This window comes from Diabrotica undecimpunctata, chromosome 3 (genome assembly GCF_040954645.1).
Source record: "Diabrotica undecimpunctata isolate CICGRU chromosome 3, icDiaUnde3, whole genome shotgun sequence".
Taxonomy (NCBI): Eukaryota; Metazoa; Arthropoda; class Insecta; order Coleoptera; family Chrysomelidae; genus Diabrotica; species Diabrotica undecimpunctata.
The window spans coordinates 46,807,727-46,831,085 of record NC_092805.1 but is presented as its reverse complement, the minus strand read 5'-3'; the positions used below and the strand labels follow the sequence as shown (position 1 = coordinate 46,831,085).

At 32.9% G+C, this 23,359-nt stretch overlaps 1 protein-coding gene and 1 long non-coding RNA gene across 2 annotated transcripts in view; one reads left to right on the top strand and one right to left on the bottom strand.

Moving 5' to 3' along the window:
• LOC140435580 (uncharacterized) overlaps nucleotides 1–23,359 on the top strand; it is a 334,868-nt gene that overhangs the window by 104,649 nt on the left and 206,860 nt on the right. The gene's annotated exons all lie outside the window — the stretch shown is intronic.
• LOC140436767 (inhibitor of growth protein 1) lies at nucleotides 1,772–22,107 on the bottom strand. The gene is made up of 4 exons (XM_072525851.1): nucleotides 21,874–22,107; nucleotides 20,898–21,098; nucleotides 12,560–12,841; nucleotides 1,772–4,645 (listed from the first exon to the last, which is right to left on the bottom strand). The coding sequence occupies exons 1-4, from the start codon at nucleotides 22,007–22,009 to the stop codon at nucleotides 4,320–4,322; spliced, it is 945 nt and encodes a 314-aa protein (XP_072381952.1). The 5' UTR covers nucleotides 22,010–22,107; the 3' UTR covers nucleotides 1,772–4,319.

Below are 23,359 nucleotides of genomic sequence, written 5' to 3'. Positions count from 1 at the left end.
CGAGATTTTGGAATTGTGAAAAGAAAACTACGGAGACATGATAGAATATACTCTCATGATGAATATATCTGTCATTGAAACTTCTTCAAAAAGTAAAAAAATGAGTGTTCACAAAGTCGTTGGTACGAAAGTAATCGACTTCAAAAAATGGTAGCCACAACACTATAAGAAGCAAGTTTTGTCAATATCAATCCATGGCAAGAACACTGCCACTGATAAAAAAGTTTCCTTTCAAGTCAGCACTTTCTATGAGTTTCGATATTCTAAGGAAACTGGCAAAGTAACTGCACTTCCATTTATTGATGGAATAATCCAGGAGTGTTTTGGATTAGCCAAAATACAAGAAAGCAGAGTTAATCTTCCTGACTGCGTTTCATATCCTGCATATTCCGGCAAATTGCCTATTAATCATAAAAAAATTGAAGGCTTAAAGAAACTGTTGGTGTATATTCCAGTAGAAAAAAAGGAATATTGGTCCTTGATTGTCACATGGCCTACAACAGAGTAAGCTGAACCAGCAGAAGAGGATTTCTAATTAGTGTACAGTTTATTAGTTGTATTTTCAAATTTTTTTTGTTTTTTTTCATATTATTTGAATTAAACTGAAACAAAATAATGATTGCTCCATTTTTTCTTGGACTCGCACATATTTGTTTCGAAAAGGTAACATATGCAAAATATTTAAACAAATATTCTATTGGTATAGTGTACTTTAACCAATTGACAACCATGGCATTGTGCAAACAACACATCCACTATAAACTCATATATTTGAAAGATTTTTGTAACTACATCATTTTTGAAGAAAATCAGTTTTTTTTGTCTTCCTGTAAACTTTACATTTTTATGTACATGTTACCTTTTCAAAATAAGTGATTCATTGTATCTTTTGCCAAAAGAATGCTGTCAAAGAATCATAAATCACCATATTAGTCTAAAAAATTAATTCCTTATTTGTAAACTTTTGAGTGGCGTACATATATACATTCATTTTCCGAAAAATCCGAACTTTCAGCATAATTTTAAATTTGAAAAAAATAACATTTTTAACAAATTTGATGCAAGTCAAAGACATATACATATATATTACAAGATAGACTGACTTCTACAATACAGTGGCGTTCCCCCAGTGCGACAGAGAACACTGACGCAAAGCAGTCCCTGCATATCTGTCTAATGGGCCTGATTTATCGACCACGTGACCTTCTTATTGGTCAATTAGGTAACGTGGTCGATAAATCTGGCAAATTAGAAAGAGATGCAGGGACTGCTTTGAGTCAAATTTCTCTGTCGCACTGAGGAACGGGCTGGTATTGCAACAATCAGTCTATCTTGTATTATATGCCTATGGTCACAGTCGATTATCAGAATTTTGAGGTTAAAATGAACTTCACAAGTTAATTGACAGATTTCTACCATTCAAGTTAATGTTCGGTTGTAGTATTTTGAAACTGAAATTTACACTTAAAGTGGACTTTTATTTAATGTTCACATTATATTAATTATGAAATCGGATGTTATTAAACAGAAAATTCAATATTGTGATTAATTGGATGACAGTTATCATGTGATGACTTTTAAATTTTTACTTTTTATTTAATGTCTGTATTTTTTTTATTTTTCATGTAATTTTTAATTTATAATTTAAACCTATATAATATATATATATATATATATATATATATATATATATATATATATATATATATATATATATATATATATTTATATACAGGGATTCTACAGTATGCAATGCCTTCCATCACTCAACCGTTTTCATCTCTCTCTGTTGTTCCATTCTCCATCGTTTAGGCCTCTCTTACTCATGGCGTCGTCTACTTCGTTCCTCCAGGATTTTCGGGGTCGTCCTCTTTTCCTCCTTCCTATGGGGCTCCATTCGGTTATTCTCTATCCATCTATTGTCACTAGTTCTTCTTACATGTCCATACTACTTTAGTCTTTTTTGTTCTATGTATGTTAGTATGTCTGTTTCTATTGATGTTCTTTGCTTTATTTCGTCATTACTTCTCCTATCCATTCTTGTTACTCTACAGCATCTTCGCAGGCATTCCATCTCTGCTGCTACTATATTACTGCTGTTTTTCTTGTTTATGATCCAATTTTCAGCCCCATATGTCATAATACTTTGCACTAATGGTTTATAAATCTGTGTTTTTGTCTTCATATTTAGGTGTCTATGCCACCATACTGAGTTAAGTTGTCGGATTGCTGTTCTTGTTTGTCCTAATCTTTGTGTAATTTCTTTCTCTGTTGTTGCCTTTTTCGTGATTATAAACTCCAAATATTTGAATTTATCCTTTCCTTTGATTGTTACGTTGTCATCAATCTGTAGATCTTCTATGTCTTCTTCACTTGTAGATAGGTACTCTGTTTTGGCGAGGTTAATATCTAGGCCAGCCTTGGTATATTCTTTTTGTAGTTTCTTCATCATGTAGCTGAGGTCGTCTTGGTCTTGTGCAATCACTACTTGATCGTCTGCAAAGCTTAACGAATATAGTTATTCGTTCCGTACCGGTACTCCCATGCCTTCGCATTTTCTTTTCCATGTAGTCAAGGCTTTCTCTAAGTATATTTTAAATAGGGTTGTAGATATGGAACAACCCCGCAGGAGCCCTTTTGTTGTGGTGAACTCTCCTATGATTCTTGTTCCCATTTTAATGGACACTTTATTTTCTTTATACAGAGCTTTTGTAGCTTCTATGAGTTCCGTCTGTATTTCTAATTTGTACATTGCCTCCCATAGTTCTGACCTTGGTACAGAGTCATACACCTTTCTCAGGTCCACAAATGCCAAATGTATATCTCTATTTTTTGCTTTTTTCTTTTCCAACAGTTGTTCCAGTGTGTATATGTGGTCTATGCATGATCTTCCTGCCGTGAAGCCTGCCTGATCTTCCCCGATTATGTTTTTCTGTGTGTTAGGTTGCTAATTCCTAACGCCACAACCCCCGTTTGGAGGACCTATTCTTAAGCCGCCCATTCTGGATCAGACGCTCTTGGTCCTTCTAATTTAAACCTGCTTAGAATAAATATATGATGACTAGAAACGAATTGATGGAGAGTAGTGAATCGATGTGAAGACCGCTATTTCGTGGCGCTAGTCCCGCCTCAGCATTTTACTATAGAGAAAAAGTAATACAACGCCGGTATAGAAGCTTCGCTTCAAAAACGCAAGCGCAAGAAATAACATCATGCGCAAACTAACTAATACAAAATGAGGAGCATAACCACACACTCTCTGCATATCTGCCTTCGCATTATGTTTTACCGCCGCGGAATCTGGAGCACCGGTAGGGGAAAACTCTGTTCACGCTAAAAACGTTGATGTAGCTCTCAACAAAACCGTCCGTATATTGGATTGCCTGTAACCCACATCCATCGAAGAGGTGTAGTTGGAATCCATACTTGGCGATTCCATAGTTGGAATCGCTCCACGACCCAACAGAAGACAGGTCACGTGACATAGTTATTGAAAATGGCGGACTGGTGACATTTTCTAAGACAATTTTAAACTTTTCTAAGACAATTTAATAGCGCGTGTTAAGTTCTTCGTAACGACAAATTTCTTAATTTTTTAATAACTTTCATGTATCTTTTATTAATGTTAATACACAATAGTGCATTTAATCATTTCCTTATGGAATATTCTTCAACATGTAGCTGCACAGTACTATAAGTGCAGATCAATGATGTTAATTCTGATTCAATTATAAACGGCACGATATTTTAAAACTGTGCTTAAACAAAAAGTAAATTACTTTTATAAACAATTTTAATAAAGTTAAAAATTAAATTTTTAACTTTTCAACTTTTAAATTAAAGCCTAAAATTTTTATTTTAGGCAGCTAGAGTTAAAAGGCAAAAAAAGAGAATATAAACACAAAGAAGTTGTACAGAAGAAGAGGATATAAACATTTAACATTTTTGTCTAAACATAGACTGAATTTCAACGAGACATGAATGCATTATTAACATATATCCCACATATTTATTAGTATTCCAGTGCATATAAAAATGTATAATTATTCAATAAAAAATACAATTAAATTAAAGCTTCACTGCGGAAATGTTCTTATGTTGTTAAGGTTAAAAGCAATAACCTTATTGTCATAAATTTTAATAAAAAATATTTTTTAAACTTACCCATTAATTTTACACAATTAAAATTAAAAATAAAATAAAAATGGGTTTATTTAAATTTTGTTTAGTTCTTAAGGCCAAATTTCTCATTTTAACACATATCTCTATGATCTGAACTTGCAGCTAAATAACACCTTTCCCTAAATATTTTCTTAATATTACGTCTTCTCTTCCTTCTCTTTATTGTACTTTTCCAGCTCTCTCAAGAACTGAGCCTTAGGCTTCATAACGTTGGGTCGATCACCTCGGCATTTTGGACAGTACCACTTGCCTTTAGGCTTTGTAGATAATGTTACACACGAAAAATGAAACCATTCAATAGGACATAGATCATTATCACACATTATCATCTCTCCATAAGAAATTTGATCACAGAGACAATACGTGGGTTCATCTGGATCAATGACTGGTTCTTCATCTCTTGGTGGGGTTTCTTCTTTTTGTATTTGGGTATTTTGACGGGATTTGCGTTTTTTCTTTTTACCTAAAACAACACAACAATTAAAACCGTACACAATAATGCTCTCTATAGTATTTTTCATATAAAAATGCGTGCACGTCACAATTTATATAAAGTGACGTCACTTATATTTAAAATTTCCAGAACGTCAACCTTAGAGTTCAAATTTTCATAACACAGCTAATAATACGAAACCCATACGGAACTGCTCGATCTTTTATAGGAATCAAAAACATTTGTTATTATTAATAATATAAATTTTTTTTATGAAATAACTCTTTAAGTCTAATATTCCACAAAATAATAATTTTAATTAAATATATTAGACAATTGTACGCAACTGATACAGGAATACTTCAAATTTTATTGACAGTTCGAACAAGAAATAATGGCGGGACGTTTTTACTATTAATGCTCTAAATAGAGGTAAGTTTAAAATTTAGAATATATAATTTTGTATTAAAATGTTTTCTTATGTATTTTAGTGTGTTGCAGTAGTCTTAAACTTAAGTGTATTTACTGTTAATACACTCGCGATCATAAAATCCGGGTCATCTTGAAAATTTCAAGTTTCTTAAATATTTTTGCCCCTGGTGCAGTAATAACCTTTTTTTTGGCTAATGTATTTTTTATTTGTCATCAATGTTTGTTTTGAAAGAAAGAAAATGGTTTTTTATTGTTTTTATTGAAAAAAACAGAAAACAAATCAAATTGTTGATAAAACAGACATACGAAAAAAAATGGAAAATACAGAACGTGGTAAAAAATCAGTGAAATTTCAATGACCAATATCATGTATTGCCTCATCTTGCTTTAATTTAACCTCTTGCAGACGACCGGGCATACTCTCAATTTTTCTCCGGATTACATGTTGTGGTATGTTATTCCACTCTCTCGCTAACAGATCCTTAAGCTCCTGTCCGTTGTTAGGAGGAGGTGTATGGGTTTGAATACGTTTTTTTAAATCGTCCCAGAGATGTTCGATGGGATTCAGGTCCGGAGACCTAGCTGGCCAGGGTACCCTCGTAATTCCAACTTCGTTTAAGTATTACATACTGACCCTGGCAACGTGCGGTCGCACGTTGTCCTGCATAAAAACGGCGTTTTCTCCAAGCTTTGCCATATTGGGCATAACATGTTCTTCCGGAAACTCCGTAATGTACCTTCGTACAGTTAGGGACCCATTTTCGATGAAGAGTAATTCTGTGTGGAAGTCGGAAGATATACCTCCCCAAGCCATGACCGAGCCTCCACCAAATGGCATTCTTGGAGCAATGCAAGCTTGTGAACATCGTTCACCGGTTCTCCTCCAAACTCTTACACGTCCATCGGATCCAGTTAGGCAGAAACGGGATTAATATGAGAATAACACTTTGCTACAATCGTTAATTCCCCAATGCGCGTATTGTCGAGCAAAAGCTAGTCGTGCAACTCGAGGCACCCGGCGAAGTGGCGGTCCTCTAGCCATTACCCGAGAAGATACTCAAGAAGAATGAAGTCTTCTTCTGACTGTTGCAACACTAAAATTGCGATTTCGTACTTCCTCTAGACGATTTTGATGCATAACCGCATTTGAGGTCCGGTTTCGTAAAGTCTGAAACACAAGGAAACGGTCATCTAGTACCTTGGTCGTTCTTCTTCGTCCACAGCTAGGTCGCCTGGTTAGCAAACTTGCCTCCTGAAAGCGTTGAAGCACTCGTTGAACCGTAGAAAGGCTTACGCCAACAATTCTTGCGACTTGCCGTTGAGTGTGACCGTCTTCCACAAGTGCAACAATTTGTGCCGTTTCAACAACAGTCAAAGGCATTTTTGTCAAAAAATAAACACCAATAATGGCACTAATAAACACTAATGCTGGCAATAATAAACGTTTGTCCGTTGCATTTAAACAGAAAGTCGAAGTACAAACGAGACATTTAAAACAAGCGGAGTTACAGGTAGCGTTCATTTTGGGAAGTGTGCACTTTACCGCGAAATCGGCACTATTGGAATTCTTTGTTACAAAGGAAATCGCAACAATTCTCAGAAACATGCATTAGTTTGTATTTGTGTTATTATTATTTACGATAAATCTCGTTAAAAATGAAATATCTGAGATTTTCAACGTGACCCGGAATTTATGATCGCGAGTGTATAATAGTTTGATAAATAGTTGACATTTTAAAAATTCCTCAGTTACTAACTATTCTGATGTTTTGGCAACGCTGTGGGGTTCTGACGTCGTAAATCTTGAATGACGTACACGCATTTTTATATGAAAAATACTATAGATATTTAATCGAATTAAATTAAGACAGAAAATTACCAAATTTACATTATCTAAAACATCAAAAATATTTTGAGAAATATAAATATGATAATACACTGTCTTAATGACGTCATACGGCGTACAAAGTATTTAAAAATCCAACAAATAGAATATCCTAGAAAACAATAATAAAACCTTTTAACTAAACGGCGACAACGGAATAATTGATAAAAAAATTAAAAATCAACTTGAAGAAAAACAAACACAAATAGATGGTAAGCAACTTAAGCGCACTTTGACCTTTGAAACTGCATGTGAAACTTTTGAAATGTGCTTTGAAACCTTTGCCAAAATAAGTTGGTAATCATCGACCTATTATAGCGCTCGCCCGCAACGGGGATGGCCTCTAGATAACGTCGTTCTTAAAAAAATATTGACAAATGACCTAAAATCCACACCAAACAGTTACCTTTCGGGATGCATTGGACTCTCTTGGATCTCATCTGGATTGTTATAGTCCCAAATTCAACAATTCTGTTTATTAACCTACCCATTCATCCAAAAATGGACCTCATTGCCGAAGATGATGTTTCAATGAAAATTAAGGTCTGTTTTCAACTGCTCCATAGCTCATGCACTCCTAGGGTTTCTCCTATACACTCTCAGGGACAGCGGCGATGTTTTCGGCAGATCTTGCGTTTTCACGTAATGGTGTTGGTTGATTATTTACTGAACCAGTGGACTCAAATTTATCCACAACATAGAGGATAGTAAAATGGGCAAAGCGCACCGAATGTGACTTTAACTATATTACTACCAACTGTCAAAGTTCGAAATTCCCTAATAGAACACCTTATATTTAGTTTTACTTTGATTTACCTGCAATCCTAACATTTCATGATAACAAAGATTTATTATGCAATAATAAATCCAATGTAAATATATGGAACAACTGAGTTTTGCGAATGATTTATCACGTGCACTATTATCATAATCAATATGTTCTCATCAAAACCAGTTGTGTAAACAATGCTATGATTTGGAAAAAATAGACTTTGGAAAAACATGAGGAAGTAGTTGATTGACCAAACATTATTATCAGGTTTGAAAAAACAAAGAAAGTAGCTGATTATATTATTTTAGTACTAGTACGCTTTTCATTACAATGATCAGACTAGCAAAGGAGAAATTAGAAGAAGTGTTAGAAATTGTTGAGAATAGAGCTCTGTTGTCCATAAGGAAAATTGACTTTGATTATAACAACTAAAAGTTAAATGCAAGTAGGGATAATGATAACAGACTATAAATATATTTGCAAAGAAAGACTTTGCAGATTTATAGAACCCAATGATCATGTAAAAGATGTTTTATCATAGGATGTTAACAGTATATTGGATGGAGACCATATTGAATGAGGTTGTTTTCTTAGAATAAATAAAGAATTTAGTAAAAAAAAGAAAAATTTAATATGTTGGTCACATCTTAAACAATAAGTAATTTCTAAAACCGATAATAGATAGAAAAATTAAAGGAGAGACATTAAAGAACTAAATAATCTGGCTAATTAATCTTGACCAATTTTCTGAAGTTAGTACAATGCCACTTTTTAGCAATGATGTTACGTTTATATTGTGTGCAACAACAAATTTGGTATACATAAACATATATAAAACGTTTGCAAGACTGGCCTAACATCTTTTTTTGTGAATTGTTTAATTTTATTTTTATCAGTTTGGCCAAATCCATATCTTAGAGATATTAAATATTAATTAATAAATTACTTTATGTGTATATGGGTACTAGGGGTAGGCAAAACAAATTGTTTTAGTTATATTAAATGGTTTGTTTATTAAATGGCCATTGATATATTAGGGAAAATATTAGGTTATATTAAATATTGGCCCCACCGTTCTCGGACAGTTTCCTTCCGCAATGGAGAAGGGGACCACTGAATGTGTTCAGAGATATAGTGCTGAGCGCCATTGTGAAAAGGACGTATTAGCGAATATCCTGGTTTAATCCGGTCTCGTGATGAGGTATTTTATTGCGCACCCCCTAAATAAAGTGTGTGTAGTGTTCCTGGCAAGTCCTTGTAAATAATTTTTACTTTGCCCCATTTTGGTCAAGACCTCTACCATTGTTAATTATTGATACGGATACTATTGTACAATGTTGCACTAATTTGTAATTAGTACCATCTATTATATACTTAACTCTAAGATACATATAAGATATATCTTGACGGTCCCATACCTGATAAGTTACATAGAAACTTTTCCTCTTGCGTATATCTACACCTCTTCCTTAATTTTATTAATAATATAATAATATATATTTTTATTTTGGGAGGGTGCTTATTAATTTTGTCATTTAGCATATTAGTTTCGAGTGGAACCCATTAATTTCAAATCATCCATATACAACAGATGATTAAGCTTCGCCACAACAGTATTTTTATTTTTCATGCTAAAACATGAGTCAGTGGAGTTCAGTAGCTGAAATAGTGGGTTCATCGCTAGACAGAATCAAAGTGGACTCAACGAATCCCCCTAGAAAAGGAGATATCTTTAGTTTCGATATTATTTTCACCAGTTAAGGTGAATTTTAGTCTTCCACTCCGTCATTATATATTTTAAAAAGGTCACATATTATTATCGACTTTATATATTTTCAAATGTCTATAAGCCATTCATGCAGCATTGAATCAAAGGCCTTCTTGTCGTCAATGAAGGTAGTAAAAAGGTTCCTTTTTTGGTGTATGCCTGGTTAGAAATGACTGAGTCGATAATAGGAATGGAACCCTTAGCGCATCCTTTCTGTTGAGGCTCTATGATATGGTTTAGAGCACAGTGTTGGTAGATATGCCGGGCTACACAGGATATGACCAATTTGTACAAAGTTGGAAGACAAGTAATTGGGCGATACTTGGCTGGATCTTGGGTGTTATTTTGATCCTTTGGTATTAGATAAGTGGTTCCCTGTGTAAGAAATGATGGCATTTCCTGTGGATTAGAGATAACATGATTAATCGACATTGACAAACACTCATCAACACTCCAAAACTTCTTTAACCAGAAGTATTGAACTTCGTCTGGTCCAGGAGATTTCCAATTATGAAGCACCTTGATAGTATTTGAGACTTCTTCAGTGGTAAAGGGTTCGTAAGAAATATTATTGTAACGTTGACAGTTGTTTGTTGTGTCTTCAATCCATCCAGCATTGGTGTTATGAGTAGCTGGCGATGAAAGTTGAAAATAAAACGCCTAAACGCCTAACGATTTAAAAATAAAGGGGTTTCCTATAAAACGCCTTCTCTGCATGCTCAAAAAGTATATTGTCGCATTTCCGGTTATTGCTAACTTTGTATCTCCTCAGGGGGCCTGAATAAACAGAGTTTTTTTGTTTTAATGTGTCCAGGTATTGTTAAGAAGTGTTGTTTTCTTATTATTAAGAATAATATATAATAAATAACTTTATATCGTAACATTAACTTACACAGGTTGTTTAATTTTAATTAACAACCAAAATGATAACAAATAAACGGAATGAAATTATAACACTAGCAGAAGAACAACAAGGTTTTAGGTCGGGAAGACCATGCACCGACGCTATATTTATAATGAGGTAAGTGCAAGAGAAATAATTAGAATACAACAAACCGAAAAATATCTACCAAAACAACACAATTTAACTAAAAGTAGAAGAAGAACTAACCGACCCTATTGAAGCTTGCAATGGGATAAGACGGGGATTCCCTAAATATCCTCTATTGTTCAACCTGATTATGGATGAAATAGTCAAAAAAGAAAGAACTAAAAAAGGATACCAAATGGGAGAAAAACAACTTAAAATAAACTGCTATGCAGACGACGCAATACTACTCTCTCAACGTGAAGATGATTTACAACGTATGCTGCACCAATTGAATATAACCGCCAGAAAATTTAACATGTTAATTTCCCCAAAAAATGCATGGTTACAACAGAAAATTTACTAAGATGTAAATTGGAGCTGGAAAGTCAGATAATAGAGCAAGTGATGGAGTTTAAATATCTAGGCATCATATTATCTAGCTATGGAAAGCTCGATACTGAAGTGGAAGATCAAGTGAATAGAGCAAACAGAGCTGCAGGCTGCCTAAATGAAACAATATGGAGAAATAAAAATATCGGGAAAAAAACGAAAGGCATAATTTACAAAACAGTCATCAGATCAACCAACCAAAACAAGACCTGACACAGAGAGGACAAAAAGGATGTTAGAAACTGCAGACATGAAAACACTTAGAAAAATTGATGGTAAGACACTCTGGGACAGATCTAGAAGAGCAGAATGGAACGATCATATAAGCCGAAGACAACAAATAGAGTAGTAAAGATGGCAAGAGACAGTTCCCCAATAGGAAGACGATCAGTAGGAAGACCACGAAAACTATGGAATGACAACTTACTGGAGGCACATTGAAAAACAGACCATGTCTATATAAAAAGAAGAAGAAGAAGAGGATGTTTAATTTATATTTTTATTATGAGGAACTTGTTTTATTGACAAATTTTAGTACAGTTTTTGTAAAAGGGGTGCATTTGTTCGTTCGGAATTGATTTATTTTGGGAAGCATAAGTTTCTTATCGCGAGCTACGGACGGAGCGGTGGATCGCGCACAGGTATGAACAAAATAAAAGCGACTGAAACTATAAAATGTAACGATGTAATGTACGATTGCGCGGTCATCCATTATATCGCAGTCCCATGCGTGTTTTGTAATAAAATAAAACAAAGTAAAATAAAATAAATTAAATTAAAATAAAATAACATAAAATATAATAAAATCAAATAGATTCGTATCGAATCGAATGAAATGAATTGAAATTAAATTAAAAACCATCGCTGGGAGCGTGGACGATAAAAACGCTATGCTTCCCCACCTATGTTACACCTGGAGTGCCACATTCCGTTTTTTTTTGGTTTGTCAGGATTTACTGATTCCGTGATTCTTGACATTTATTTATTTTTTTATTTACACTTTGGTTAACTTTAAGGCTCTTTTTATTGCTTGTCTGTTACGAAAATAAAATATTCTTTGCACAGGGGGGGGGTCCGTTGGGACGGACTGGCGCCTATTCTTATGTCTGATTTTGATCAAATGAACTCCGACCCATTCTGCTGTGGGTGACAATGCGGTTTAAATTGTGCTGATGGTACCTAATCTTATATAAACGAAACTCAAAGAAAAAAAAAAGAAAGATCAAACTCAATTAGTAAAGGGATCACTATTAAACTAAGTGAGGGTAAATACAATGGATAATACATATTAAGAATTGAGTTAGGATATAAAGTAACATAAAACAATTTAAAGTTAATTTTCAGAGAAAATTAAATAAACTTAACTGAAAGAGTGAAAATGTTACTGGTGCATGCTCAATGACGCTGTCAATGATCATGCACTTTCAACAATTTATAATAGTTATATAATATAATTTATAATAGTACTGTAATAAATAGCACATCTACAGAACAAAAATCTCAAAACTACATACAAAAATTTTGTTAAAAATAAAATTTTGAGACAATTTAAATGTATTTATTTCAGACATTTAGTATATCTTAAAATTACTTTCATAATTATAATGATTTAATTTCTTGTATGACTTGTATAAAAAAAGATGAATAAATATTAAATAATTCCTTACTTGTAGATGTTTTCTTCTGCTGAACAGTATTGGTGGGGGTGGTAGCTGGGACTTGGCTCCTAAGAACATGCTCTACTGGTATGGCATCATTACTTTCTGCACCTGTATAAGTATCATGCCTTGTTCTTCTAGCACGCTTGGCAGGTCTATCATTATTCACAGAATTGCTGTTATTATTGTTAGTGCTGGTGTTGTTACCATTATTATTGTTGATAGGGGTGTTAACTAGGGGAGATTGTTGTTCCTTTATCTCAATTTGTGTCTGTTCCTCTTTACCAAAATCTGATAAACAAATAAAACTTCACAAATATGTCAAATTTAGTAATTAATATTGATATTACCAAATAGTTACAGAAGTATATACACACTTCAGTACCTGATAATTGACTTTTAAAATTAAATAATAAGAATCCTACTTATTATCTACTTATCTACTTCAAATAGATATTCTGTAGCATGCTTTGTGAAGAAGCGATAATACCAAAAGGATGAATATAATCGACTCCTGTATACTAAGAAACACATAGTACTACAGATTACATTGTGATATTAGCAACCAATAAGAACCTCAAAAAAATTAGATATAATTATAAATTAATTAAATTAAATTAAATACAGGGAGTGGTCAGAAAATGAATATAAGAAATGAAAATAATTGTTAAAACTTATGACAGCTTATAATAGCTCAAGTGTTTGCTATACAGCGGTTTATTAAAATTTTAAGATTTATTCATTTGAATGATAACATACAAATGACCCAATTTGACAAACAATATAAAGTTAGACCAATGTTAAGTCACTTCAGTGAAGTTTTTCCAAATGCATTCACATCTAGCAGACAAGTTTCCATACATGAAAATATGGTTCCATTCAAAGGTAGAAAAACTATAACAATATATGCAGATGAAACCTGTAAAGAAGGGCATTAGCTGGTTCTGTCACAGGTTATTTATACACCTTCGACGTTTATCAAGGAAAAGAACAAACTGCTAGCAGAAATACATTAGGTGAACGGATAGTGCTTAAATTGTCACAACAATTATGCAACAAGTGTCTGTATTTTGACAATTTTTTTACAACAATACCCCTGATGGATATGCTTCAGGAAAGGAGATTATTTGGATGTGGGACTATTCATGCAGATCAAAGATTTTTCCCAAAATAATCATTAAAATTGGACAAATAATGTCAATGAAGGAGATTGACTTTGTAACATGCACAGAAATTTCTGTTGCCAAATGGGGGGGCCATGATAAAAAGGCTGTGACAATGTGCAGTAATATGCACATAGCCAATGAAAAGCTGGTGCTGGTGAAAAAGATAACGTGATATTTCCAACATCAATTGTAGATTACAATAAATTGATGGGTGGTGTTGACCATTTTGACTAAATAATGACAGCCTACGGTATTAAATGGAAATGTAGATGATTTTTTTAAGCTTTTTACTACATTTTAAATGCTTCGATTGCAAATTCTTATATTCTGTATAAAGAAACAGTAAAAGTAAAATATCCCTGAAAAAACCTGATCATGTCATTTGAACTTTAGAAGTTAGCTAACCAATTGATTATCAATTTTAGAAGAAAGAAACGTGAACCTACTGTAGTAGTAGCAAAGGTAGCAGGTAATGCAGTAAAAGGGGTGTTCAGAAAAAAAGTACCACAATGTGTATTAAGTGTGACATGGCCTTGTGCATAGAGTGTTTTATTCCTTATCACAAAAATTATCTATTTTATCTTTGATTCATATAAAATATTCTTCAGTTTATTTTAGTATTTAAATTTTGATTATAAATTACTACTGGTATAACAGTTAAACCAGAGAACAAATAGGAAACATTTTTCTTGAAATGTTCTAGGGTAAAACAGCTTAACACTGTTTTTTAAAAATTAGAAATAAAATTTATAAAAGAAAATGTAACGTTTGTCTTTCTAAAACAGTCAAAAATTGATTGAAAATATTTTTTAAATAAAAACATTGTGAAACAAATTTGTGTGATAAGGGTTAAGGGGAAAATGCACCCATCCCAGATACCTATTTTGGGATAATATCAATGTTATTGGCCCAATTCACTTGATATTATTATCAAAAATGTAAAATTAGTCAGTTTTGGCAATATAGTTTAAAACAGATCTGTTATACAAAGGAAATTGTAAAATTTATATTAGTAGAATGTAATGCTTTCTTGTTAAAGCTGTGGACATTTGTTTTTGTGTTTATTTATGAATTCTTGTATAGAATATATTTTATGAATTTTTAGATTGCGCTCACTGTTTTTTTTTTTTGGTAATTGTATAATATATCAGAACTTTTAGTAATAATAAATTATTTTTTAGTTTATAAGTTTTTTTTTCATAAAAAAATTGTTAAATATTTGGCAAGTAAATAATATTTAGCATATATTTATGATTCTATCAAGTAATCTGAATTATGTGTGGATGGCATATACAGATTGAACGAATTTAAAACGGAACATACGAAATCAATGTATTTCGGCTCAACTCCGCTCTAGGTGGTTGGCCAACAAAAGGTTGTCAAATAATTATATTATAAAAATCCAATACTTCAGCGGGCTGCTGGATTCTGAATTCATTCAAGAACAAGTCAAAACTCCACCCAAATAGGTTGCCTCGAATCACTGTGAAAACTAGACTACACAAGCAGTTATTATGCTGTCAAACCACTTATCGCTTCCTTATAGTCCAAGAGATAGAGCCGAAATTTTGAACTGATCAGTAATATGACATTTCTCTATTGGAATATATTCATTGTAACTGGGTTAAGACTTTGCCTTACAGGCGGACGCCCCTCGTGGTACAGGGGGTGGCTATACAGGGATGAAGTTGTAATTTTTTTCAGAAAAATTAACGATCGATAATATGGCTGAAAATTTGCCCAGAGTAAGATCTTGGTATAACCAGACGAAATCCCAAAGGGCGGACGCGAGAGTGGATACATAAGGGCTGGCGGACAGGGGTGAAATTGCAATTTTTTGGGGAAAAATTAACGATAAGTATGTCCGCCATTTTCATGGCTCATTATTTAGCCCCTAAAAAGTCTAAATCCAAAAGGGCGGACAGCTGGGTTGGTACAGAGAGCCATAAAACGGGGTCAAATGTACCACTTGCCTGCGCATTTTAGGTCTCGGTAACAATTTTCAAACTGATTTTATTATGATATTTTTATACCGATTGATTTAAAAATTTGTATGCTCACTTCTGTTACTATTCTGAGAAGCGTCAAGTAGAGTTTTCCTCAAAATTTTCCAAAAAAATTTCCGTAAATGAAAATTTTCGTAATTTTTTGAGGTAAAATCTAATTTATAGAATCCTTTCGATTTTCTGTAAGTTATACCATGATTTTTTTCCAAAAATTTTCAAACGATTTTTCCGATAAGAAAAAAAAAATTAGAAAAACTTTTCTAAAACATTTGATAAAACTCTACGTCATCGTCTGAATCTTTTATAGAATATTTTGTGGTTTTAAAATGATATTATGATAATGTTTTTTTTTTCAAACTAAAGTCATATTTACTTTACAAATCACATTTTTTTCTTAAATATAAATATTTTACGAATTATTTTTAATTGAATAAATGTTTGATATTTGATATTTTATTAAATTAAAGTAATTTTATAATATTACCTATTAAATATTTTTGGTATAACAAATAGTAATTTTACTTATTTTTTATTACAATAAAAAGGTTTTTAAATTTATATTGCATAAATAATGGTTGTTCAGATATAAGAAAAATTTGATTTATTATTACATTAATAATCAAATACAAAATATATTATTTCTATTTATCAATAGGTAAAATTCAATTTGTAGAATTCCTTTAACATTTTACAAATAATTATTAATAAAAATCAATTTAATAGTGGAATTATCAATTTTTTAAGTTTTGAAATTTACTTTGTACTTGGATATTTTCAATATTTTTTTTAACTTTCAAATTGATTGAATTTTTTTTTCATTAGTTAATTATAATTTTACAAATTCTGTTTGGACATTAATTTTGCATCATTATTATTTTAAAATATTAAAATAATAATGATGCGCGTTCCATTTAGATCAGTAATTCTAGACGCATGCGCTAAATGTAATAAGTATCAAGATGCTTTTATCCAACTTGGTGAAACTGACTTCGATTGTAATGAAGTTTTTGAAACCTTAGAAACTTTCATATGTCACTTATATGGAACAGGACTGATGAGAACAATTCCAAAAAGAAAAGTAAACGATGTCAGATTTTCACTATTTAACCGGCAGTATAAGTTGCATGATATGAACGAGCCTTTAAAAAAAAAACTAAAAAATTTCGATGCTTCAAGCTTACCACCATGTCAAGATGAATTACACCAACATCTACTGCGAGCCCATTATATTTCAAATATTTGGACAAATGCTCATAAAAAAGTACCAACAGAATTGATTGTTGAAGAACATGGTTGGGAGTTTGAAGATGAAACATATAAATTCAAATGGTTTAGTGGACCTCAGATGCCAGAATCAATTCGAGAAGTAGTGATTGAAAATGAAGCAGATAATGAATGTGATATTATTGAAAGTGAAAGTAACGAAGATGATGAATGTGATGACATCAGTGAGAGTGAGAAAAATGACGAAATTTTTAAAGTTTTTCTAAATTTTTTTTTCTTATCGGAAAAATTGTTTGAAAATTTTTGGAAAAATTCATGGTATAACTGACAGAAAATTCTAAAAGGATTCTATAAATTAGATTTTACCTCAAAAAATTACGAAAATTTTCATTTACGGAATTTTTTTTGGAAAATTTTGAGGAAAACTCTACTTGACGCTTTTCAGAATAGTAACAGAAGTGAGCATACAAATTTTCAAATCGATCGATATAAAAATATAATAAAATCAGTTTGAAAATTGTTACCGAGACCTAAAATGCGGAGGCAAGTGGTACATTTGACCCCGTCTTATGGCTCTCTGTACCAACCCAGCTGTCCGCTCTTTAGGATTTAGAGTTTTTAGGGGCTAAATAATGAGCCATGAAAATGGCGCACATATTACTTATCGTTAATTTTTCCCCAAAAAATTGCAATTTCATCCCTGTCCGCCACCCCTTATGTATCCACTCTCGCGTCCGCCCTTTGGGATTTTGTCTAGTTATACCAAGATCTTACTCTGGGCAAATTTTCAGCCATATTATCGATCGTTAATTTTTCCGAAAAAAATTACAACTTCATCCCTGTATAGTCACCCCCTGTACCACGAGGGGCGTCCGCCTGTAAGGCAAAGTCTTAACCCAGTTACAATGAATAAATTCCAATAGAGAAATGTCATATTACTGATCAGTTCAAAATTTCGGCTCTATCTCTCCGACTATTAGGCAAGCTCCTCTTTCCTTTAAAGGAGACAGATAGTTGAACGATATTTTATACAATGTCTATCACCGGGTATGGATTTATTTTTGTCCAAGTTTTATATTGGTCCACTATTTCAAATGCAGTTCAAACAGACATATATTAAATTGTATGTTCCGTTTTAAATTCGTTCAATCTGTATGTGAGCCACATAGTAGTGCCTTCACCAATGTGTGACCCGCTTACTATGTACACCATTGGGTATAATGCACTTCTAAGATGTTTTAGTTCCGAGGATGTTGTAGCTCATATATCTGCAAGATGTTAAGAAGATATCAAAATATTGGTGTCTTTCCAGTGAGTTTTGCAGTTCAATGTATCTAGGGAGTTTTCATCTAGTTTTAAGTCAAATTTAACATCCCTCAACTTTTTTTCATTTGCTTGCTAAATATTATTGGTTTTTTGAAACATTTAGAGGTAAAATGGCTTTCTTTGAAAATCTCATGCTTTGATACATTTTTTTTATACAAATTTTTAGTAGTCTATATGGCTGACATAATATATTTATTTTTTTATTTTTCAGGGTTGGGACCAGAGAAGCCCTCTTTAGCCTTACAGTGCTATTACAAAACTGGAGATATCAGACAAAAGATGTTTATATGTATTTCATACATTATGAAAATGCTTTCAACCCAGTAAAACACACCAAACTCATTGACTTTCTTACTAAACAAGGGTTAGACCATGATATACCAATTTTACTAAAAATCTGTATTGGACATTGATAATCTTAGTCAAAATAGGTAAAACCTGTCCAGTAGTGTCCCCATAACAAGATAAGTATGCCAGGGGTGTGTTCTGTCCCATCTTCTCTTCAATCTTTATTGTAAATAAGTATTCCAGAGCACACTGGAAAACATCAAAGAAGTCATTAAAGTTAAATGAAGACTGATCAAACAACATAAGATATGCTGATGATAGAATGGACTTTCTGAAAGGCTTCAATGACTGCTAGATGCAGTAGCAGAATAAGGCGAATCCTTTGGTCTTAAAATCAATACCAGTAAATAAAAAAAATGGTAGTTAGCAAATGTCCAAATATACAAGCTAACAAAATTCATAACGCCCCCATAGAAGAAGTTAATAAATTTAGATACCTTGGGCATGCATAACCAAAGATATAGACCAAGAAGTTGATATCTGAGCTAGAATTGAATATTCAAGATCTACATTCCTTAAAATGAAACACCTTTTAACTAATACAACTCTTTCACTGGGTACTAGATATCAATTTGTGAATACAAATATTCTATTCTCTTATATTGTGCAGGGGCATGGACAAACAACCTAAGTACTATGAGAAGGTTGGAGGCTCCCAAGATATGGGTGTTTAGAAGACTTCTGAAAATGTCATGGCCAGATCATGTTACTAATGAGGCAGTATTGAGTAAAGTGGTTCATGATAAGAAACTTCTTAACACTTAAGTAGCACAAAACCAGTTATATGTAGGACATATGTGTACAGGGGAAGACATTATGAGCTCTGAAGATTGTTGATGGAGGGGAAAATTGAAGAAAGCCTAGGTCCAGGTGGGAGAAAATGTTCATGGTTGAATAACATCAGAGAGTAGTTCTGTCCCAATACTCAACCCTTATGTCCCAATAGTCAAGCCATACAGGATAGAGAAAGGTTTGTGAGAATTGTTGCCAATCTTCAGATATAAAGAGGGCACTCTAAGAAGTCTGATATGTTAAAAACATGTAAATTAAATAAAAGATTCATTAAGAATTGTCTTTTGATTTGTTTTCATGACCATGAAAACCTTCTTCTTCTGCTTAAAGTTCCATCTCATATCAGAGGTTGGATATCATAATGGCTATGGTCACTTTGTTGGCTGCTGCTCTGAAAAGTTGTAGTGAACTACAGTTAAACCATTCTCTAAGGTTCTTCAGCCAGGAGATGCATCTTCTTCCGATGCTTCTTCTTCCTTGCATAATAATTCTCAGCAGCTCATATTTTTCTCCTCTGGTTATGGGACCCAAATATTCTAGTTTTCTTCTTTTAATGATGTTCATAATTTCTAACTCCTTATTTAGACATCATAGTTCCTCACCATTGGTAATCCTTTGAACCCAATGAATGGAAACCACAGACAATGAAAAAACTTCAAGAGAACTGCTCCCATCACACATGCTTTTATAGAAAAACATTGTTTATGTAAAGAAATAATAAAGCTTTCATTACAATTAGATGTGTGTAAAAAATGAAATACACCAAACCATGAGTTTACATCATATTATCTAATGAACAACCTAACAAACATGTACTTTTACTGGTTCTTACTTTAGGAATAAGTAACTATTAGACTTAACCGTTATTTGGGGTATTTGTTTATAGATATTTGAAATATTGTTCCAACAATAAGTATTCTAGAATATTTGTTTATTTATTTAAATAACTTGTGTCACAATTGGAAAGGGATTAAACTTTTTTGTATACTCAAAATATTTGGAAATTGCTCAGAAGGAATATTTAATAAGAACTTTTAATATATATTGTAGTTTATGAATATCTTCAAATAAATTATGTTCATTTTTGATCCAATGTTTAAGATATCCAAACTTTGGGATCAATGATCTGAATAATTGAAATTGCATATCCCAAGGTTCTTCTAGAATGCATGCCAGATCTAAAAAAGTGAGTTAACATTTTTAAAATACAAACTACAATATTTAAAAATATATGATTTTTGGAACATGGAAGCCACTTTCATTATATACATTTTGCAGTTAGAACAAAACCTAAACTTTTTATTTTTGGAAACAAAAATGTTAAATAAATGGATATTTTATTAAATTTTCATATCAACAGTAAGAAATTAGTCTAAGTATTCTTTTAAATATGCATGATCACTACTAAATAGCTCCAAATGGCAGAGCTTATCACATATAAACAAAGACATACTCTAATAAATATTGATTAAATACTGTAGTTACCTAAATTTTTTAGATCCTGGTCTAATAACCTAGTTTTAATTTCTATTTTATCCAAAATTGCCTGCAGGAGACTCATTTTTTCATCTCCTAATTCTTGGGCTGCTATTAAGGATTGTTGCATCCTTAAAAAACTTTTTGCTTTTTTTGCTTGATTGTCATTGCCTATATTTTCTGTTTGAAGGGCCACTTCCCTTAGTCTAGCTATAAAAGAAATACAACTGATTACAAATCCAAATATCTATATATATACATATACATAAAAAAGTTGATATAATTTTTATTCACATTGATCCAAATACCTATTATGAGGGTATGAGGGTTCAGCATAAAAATTTGTACCAAACTAATTTGAAATAATTTCTGTATAAAAAGGCTAAACCAGGATGAAATAAAATCCAACTTACAGATATATTAACAAAACTAGTTTATTTATATAATAGATATTTATACAGAAGATAGTATAATATAAGAAAATTAGGATAGACAAAAGTATATGATACATTGAAACAAAGCAACTAAACTTATATTACAACTAACAAAACAGAAATAAAATAAACTGTGTATAGACAGAATACTGGAGTAATTAGAATAGACAGGATATCAAAGAATCTTATCCTAAGAAGTGGAAACTATGAAAGACACAATAAGTATCATTAAAAAGAAATGTGAATGAGGCATATGCTTTTATGAAATATAAAAAAATCATAAAGTGAGTTTAACAGTAGGACAAAGCATTAAGGATTTAGATATTGTATACATAAAGATGCATAATACAATGTCCAAGTCAGAGATTTATACCAGGGCGATAGGGACAAAAGATAAATGGAGAAAATGGCTGAGAAGATGAAAAACAGCCAGCTTTAAACATTCACCGATGCATAAATAACAAAAACTTCATACAAAATTGGTGAACTTAGCAAAAATAGTTAACATGAGATGGAAGTTAAGTTTTACAAAAAATCAAGTGAAATTTTACCTAAATAAATAACATCCAATTCTCTCATTCTTGAAATCAGACGTTGAACCTCATCAGGGAGATTTTCTACACAGTCCAAATAATTTTCTACGTAAGTAGCTGAATAAACAGCTTCCACAGAGACTTGGTTCAACATATTTAGGAATAAATAAGTTTAAATAATTAAATGTCAGAAAAGTCTACATTTCAAAACTAAATAACGCCTGCCATTTTTTGATTAGATGTTTACTCTGTCGTCACGGTGACAATCATGTTTACCAACATAAATTCATAGAACGTTTTTCTTAGGTTGACGGAACGAGATGTTATTCTATACTACTTTACGTTCTGTGCTTTTCACAAGGTTCAAATATATTCGTCATAAATATTTTTTTAACTTGCCCTTTAACTAGCGAAATTATATAATTCATTTAAATGTGCTTCGAAACTGTGAAGAGTGGTCAAAAATAAGAGGTTTTTTGTCTTAACTTTTGTAATTGCCCCTGGGTTTCCCCGTCCAGCTCGCGGAGACAAGGATACAGCCGGGGCAAGTATCCCTGCTTGTCGTAAGAGGCGACTAATACGAAGGAATTAAGAGGTGGAGAGCCGTCGTTAGAGATGGCGGGTAAAAACGCACGCAGGGTGCTTCGGCGTTACGGTCACCGGTCTACACTCCTAATATCCGTGACGAGCCTCTCGTGGGACCACTCTACTCTCGTTCCACAGAACAAAGGTAAGATTGAACGTGCTGCGTCCCTCATACACCCTTTCCCCATTAAGGGCGTTGGGTAACGGCACGAACCCACCCTGGGAGATTTAAGAGTAGTAAAGGAGAGCTCCTTGGCGGTTACTGGCGGCTACCTGTCTACGTGCGAGGTCGAGACTCGACCTGCGTTCACCTTTCCGCCCGGGTAGGATAACGGACGGTTGTACGTCCAGCAACATAGGTACTACGGGGAGGCTGGAGCCTCGCAATGCTTCGTGTAACGCGCCACCCTTAAATAGTGCCGGACTTCTAGGGGCTAGTGCCTACCTAACGGTCGTATGCCGAAAGGCCAGGAAGACCAGGGTCCTGCTAACAATTTATTATTGGGGGGTACACGAGTTTCGTCAATGCCCCTGGGTTTTGTATTGTCCAGGTAAGTAAGGCGTTCCTTCCTGGGCTGTAGAATGGCCTGGACATGGTTTAAAGGCCGAGTTTAATTGGTCTTGATTCTACTAATGTAAAGTCGACTTTACATTATGTAATTTTTATGCTATGTAAGACAAATTATGCAACTGCGCATGCCCACGCGACATTTCTATGCAATATCTGTGCTAGACGAAAAATTAGAAATTGTTCTGTTTTTCATACTATTTTGATGCAATTTATCACCAAAATTCATGTTGCCAATATTAAAAAATTTATGGTTTAGAATAAAACTTAACCTTATTGTGTAAGAGTAAATGTATGGTAAATGTTAATTATTGGATGTAATAATTTGTGATATTTATATTTGAATATATT